Consider the following 4,499-nt stretch of genomic DNA (forward strand, 5'->3'; position numbering starts at 1 on the left):
GTGAGTGCCCCGCACCGGGACCCCCGGCGGGACCCCGCACCGGGACCCCCGGCGGGGCCCGCACCGGGACCCCGCGCCGCGCTCACGGCCGCCCTCTCCCCCCGCAGGTGCCCGGATAAAGCTGCCGCCAAAGGTGAGAGCCGCGCGGCGCCCCCGGCACCCCTTCCGGGAAGCGGGAGACACCGCTCCGGGAAGTCCCCCCGGCTTGTCCCGGGGCAACTTCCGAAGGGGCCTGAACGGCGCCGGGCTCCACGTGCTGGTGGTCGGGATCCGGTCGGGATCCGGCGCGCGATCCGCGTTTCCCGTCATCCCCCTTTCCGCTTCGGCGCCTGTCCCTCCCGAGCYCCTCTCCACTCCGGCGGCTTCGCTCGGAGCGGGCGCGGATCCGTTTGTCCATCCTTAGCCCGGCAGCGGAGCGGGGCGGCGTTCACGGGAACAGCACCCCGCTGGCAAACGGGCTGCTTTATCCCAAGGACCGGCTGCTGTGGTTGGGTGTTTGGGGTCCTGCCCCCCTTTAACGTACACGTTATGTGGGAATGTTGCCCGCRTGGAAAGACGTGGAAAGGGGCCGCTAAAGGCGCCTTTCCGGGCGCAGCAAATGTATGGGATGCCCAGGAACAGCTTCCCTTCCTGCAGCCCTGTTGGGATAAAGTGTTTCAGCAGTCCTGCCTTGCGCGGCCGGAGCTTGGGCTTGAGGAGGAAAATCCAGGAGCGTCCACCTGCCCAGGGCACGTTGGGTTCGGGCTGCCCTTCCCTGGCTCGAGCTCCGAGCTGGGATTTGCGGCTCTTCCCTGCGCTCCGTTGCCAGACCCTTCTCCAGGTGGGACTGTCACTGACACGTGTGTCGGGCTCGGGAAGTGGCTCCGAGCCCCTCGGATGCAGCTTCCCACGGTGCCGTGCGTGGGAGCGACTCCAGTTCCAAGCTTGGCCCGAGGGATTCCCGAGTCATTYGGGTCTGTGGGAAACGCGGGTTCAGGACGGCACCCCTCATCGTGTCCTTATGGATCGCAGCTGGAAAAGTGAAGTGGACATTGGGTGCTCACAGGGGCTCCCGACGTCGCGCTTCCAACCAGAGCCCCGAGCAGCTCAGTAACGTGTACTGATTGCTCCTCATGGGAGGGTGCAGCGCGTTCCCAACCGGGCTCCTGGGCCCGGTTAGCAAGCGGCCTCCCCGCGTTTCATACACCCAGGCTGCGGAAATTTCACGTTTGCAAGGAAAGAAAAAAGCYGGGAAGCTTCGCTTTGCCATATTGTGAGGTAGGGAAGGGATATGGGGACTGGCCCGGGCGGTGCTCGCCGGGGGCATGCYGAAATAGAGGAATATTGGGCCGCGGCAAGCCGCTTCCTCGTGGCAATGCAGCTGGAAAGCAGCGTCGCTCCGGGAGCGCCGCGGTGCCGCCCGTTGCTCCCGCGGCCGCTCCGCCCGGCGCCGCCGCGACCTTTGCCCAGGCGGCCGCTGGCTGCGCTCCGGCTCTGCCGCGGCCCTGGCCGGGCTGCCGGGCACGCGTCTCCGGCGGCCCTTGGTGCACGGGGCGTCGGGAAGCAGCGGATCTGCTGGACGCGTCCCGAGGGAGAGGGAACYGCGGGGAAGGGCCTGTGGAGCACCGGCCTTGGGGACGGGAGCAAAGCTGCCGACTTTCGGGGTGTCCCTGGCCGCAAAGGCTGCCCGGGAAGGTCTCCTTGGGTTTAGCCTTGGAGCGTCGCTGGGAAGCCGGCCTCGTGTCCGGCCTTCCAGGGAAATGAGGTCCTTCCCAGAGAGGTGGCAGGTGCCAGCGCTGGCAGGACGGTAGGCGCTGGAAATTCCTGGGSAATGGTCCCGGGACCTCTTTTGGCGCTTGGATTCAGCACCTGGAAGGCCCGAGAAGGTTCATGGTTGGGTTTGATGATGCCAGGAGCTGGTGGTTGCCGTTGGGATCCGCGGAAGCCGTGGTGCTGGCCGAGGAATTGGCGACGGGAATGATGCCCGCATTGGCATCGGTTTCCTCGGCACGGCGGGATTTACGGAGCATTGCARGGCACTCGGTTCAGCGAGGGAGTCGTCTCCCGAGGCTTTATTAGGAAAACAGGAGCTGGTCCTTGTAGGAGCTCGTCCCCTGGGGCAGCGGGAGCCGTCCCGGGATGGCCGGGGGCGGCGGTGCCGGAGTGGGGTCCGCGCGCCGCCGCCCTCACCGCCGCCGTTGCTCGTGACGTTGCAGCTCCCAAGGAAGAGCAGCCGGAGGAGGCGGCCGGCGCGGGCGCGCCCGGGCGCAGCTGGCGCAGCAGCCGCGCCGCCGCCCGGCAGCGCCCCGCCGAGAGCCCGCGCGCCGCCCGAGCCAGGCCCGCCTCCCTGCAGCTCGTGTGCAAGTCCGAGCCGGACACGGAGCAGCTGGAGTACGGTACGGCACGGGCGCGGGGCCCGCAGCGCGGCGGGGGAGCCGCGCGGCCCCAGCCCAGCCGTGCCTTTCCCTTGCAGAGGTCACGGAGCAGCACCAGTCTCCCGCTGGAGTCAGGTAGGAAGCCCTCGGTGCCGGGGGGCTGCGGCGGCGGCTGTCACGCGGCTGGCCCCCTTGGGGGACGTGGCCCCGTGGGAGGACGTGGCCGTCACCTCGCCTCCGCTCCCCCGCTCCTGGCAGCGATGACGACGACGACGAGATGCTCGTCAGCGAGGAAGAAGTTCCCTTCAAAGACGACCCCCGAGATGAGACCTACAAGCCCCACTTAGAAAAGTAGGTGTGGGGCGGCGCGCGCCGGGCGTTAGGGGGTGACGTGGGGCGGCCGGCTCCGCGCCCCRCGGGGGTCCCGGGGGGCTGGGGGGCTCAGGGTGGCCTGGCAATCCCACCGCCTGCCACGGTGCCACGCAGGGAAGCTCCCAAGCAGAGGCGGAAAGGTGCCAAGGGCAAGGAGGAGAAGGAGAAGCAGAAGGAGATTAAGGTGGAGGTGAAGGAGGAGAGCGAGTTCCAGGAAGACGAGGAGCCGCCCCGGAAGTGAGTGTACCCCCCGGCACACGCGTGCGTGTTTCCCTCGCCCCYGTAAGCGGGGGGACGTTTGTCCGTGTCCTGCCGGGCCTGAAGGGCGAGCGGGGAGACCTCCCGTTCCGAGCGCTGCGCCTCATCCAGGGCTGGGAGGGACCGGGGGGTTTGTTTGGCCGGAGCTGCCGTGTCCCGCGCTCTGGCACCCCGGGAAAGGCCTCCCAGCGGGAGCTGCTCGCGGGAGCTTTGGTAAAAGGGCTGCAGCTGCAAGGGCTGGATCGGATCGAGGAGCCCCAGGGCAGAGGTTTGTCCCCCCGGAGCGCCCCAAAACTCTGGCTCCTTGTCGCTTGAGCCGCCCGCCGAGGCTGTGCCGGGCTCTGCCCCAGGCTCCCTTCGGGATGGCCGGAAAAGCGGCTTTTGTGCTGGTTTTCCTGAGGAGCGGCAGCCAGCGGGGCTCCCTCTGCTGGCCCGGGGGCTCCGGCAGCTCCGGGAGCGCCGCGGCTCGCAGCGGAGCGCCGGCGCCTGCGCCCTTCGAGGCCCTTTTTTCCCTACGGAGAACGTCTCCCCGGGCCTTCGTGATCTGCCGCTGGGATGGGGTGCTACGTGTGCACGTAAAATGCCTCTTCCTGGCGACGTGGCTCGAGTTGGGAGCGGCCGTAGGGCTCCGYGCGCCCCGGGAAGGCCTCGCTCTGCTGCGAGCGCCGCGGTGCCGGCAGCGGCCCCGGGACCAGGATGGGCCCTGCGCTGAGCACGGGGCAGCGGCGCGGCGGGGCTCCGGATGTACTGTGGGGTACTCGGGTCTGGTTGGGGGGGTCTGCACAGGCAAGACTAGTTCAAACCCACCGCGACAGCGAAGGAAAACGTGTCCTGGCCCCACCTGCGTCCTCCCCGTGTGTCTTGTGCCCCTTCAAGCGGGCAGTAGTTTCCTCTAAACGATAACGTGCCGCTGCTGTCCGGCTCCGCGGGGCCCCTGCGCGACGAAGCCTCTCGGTTGTGTTTCTGTGACCCTCTTGCAGGCGAGGCAGGAGGAGAAAGGACGACAAGAGCCCCCGGCTGCCCAAGAGGAGGTAAGCGGAGCCCCCCGCTCCTTTCTGGGGTCGAAGGTAACGTCTCGGAGCGGCAGGAGGAGCTAGCGGGGAGGGTTCCCAGCTCCGGGAAGAGCGGAGGGGGCCCTGTGAGCTCACGGGAATGCGGGAATGTCTCGCTCCTCCTCCTGCCACCCGGCATGCGGCTGCACCGGCTCATCTGGGCCCGCTTCCTTCCYGCCTCGTTAGGAAGAAGCCTCCCATTCAGTACGTCCGCTGCGAGATGGAGGGCTGCGGCACCGTGCTGGCCCACCCGCGATACCTGCAGGTAGGCGGGGGGCTCGTCCCGCGGCGCCCGCCCCGCGCCTGCTTGGCTCGCTCCGCTGCCGCCTTGCCTGGAGCGCGGCCTGCCTGCGGCGGGTGGCTCCGGCGCACAAAGCGCGACCCGCRGCCCTCTCCTGCGCTGCCTTCCTCCCGCAGCATCACATCAAGTACCAGCACTTGCTGAAGAAGAAATACGTGTGTC

At 68.7% G+C, this 4,499-nt stretch overlaps 1 protein-coding gene across 1 annotated transcript in view; it reads left to right on the forward strand.

Moving 5' to 3' along the window:
* Positions 1-2,118: 2,118 nt before the first annotated feature.
* The window catches only part of ZFP91 (ZFP91 zinc finger protein), a 3,506-nt gene continuing 1,125 nt past the window's right edge, over positions 2,119-4,499 (forward strand). The window contains exons 1-8 of the mRNA XM_026040240.1: positions 2,119-2,134; positions 2,196-2,375; positions 2,453-2,489; positions 2,613-2,705; positions 2,841-2,963; positions 3,965-4,015; positions 4,223-4,301; positions 4,454-4,494. Of these exons, the coding sequence (XP_025896025.1) occupies positions 2,119-2,134; positions 2,196-2,375; positions 2,453-2,489; positions 2,613-2,705; positions 2,841-2,963; positions 3,965-4,015; positions 4,223-4,301; positions 4,454-4,494 (620 nt within the window). The remainder of the gene's footprint in view (positions 2,135-2,195; positions 2,376-2,452; positions 2,490-2,612; positions 2,706-2,840; positions 2,964-3,964; positions 4,016-4,222; positions 4,302-4,453; positions 4,495-4,499) is intronic.

Source organism: Nothoprocta perdicaria, unplaced genomic scaffold, assembly GCF_003342845.1.
Source record: "Nothoprocta perdicaria isolate Ctin4 unplaced genomic scaffold, notPer1 scaffold_251, whole genome shotgun sequence".
In the NCBI taxonomy this organism is placed as follows: domain Eukaryota; kingdom Metazoa; phylum Chordata; class Aves; order Tinamiformes; family Tinamidae; genus Nothoprocta; species Nothoprocta perdicaria.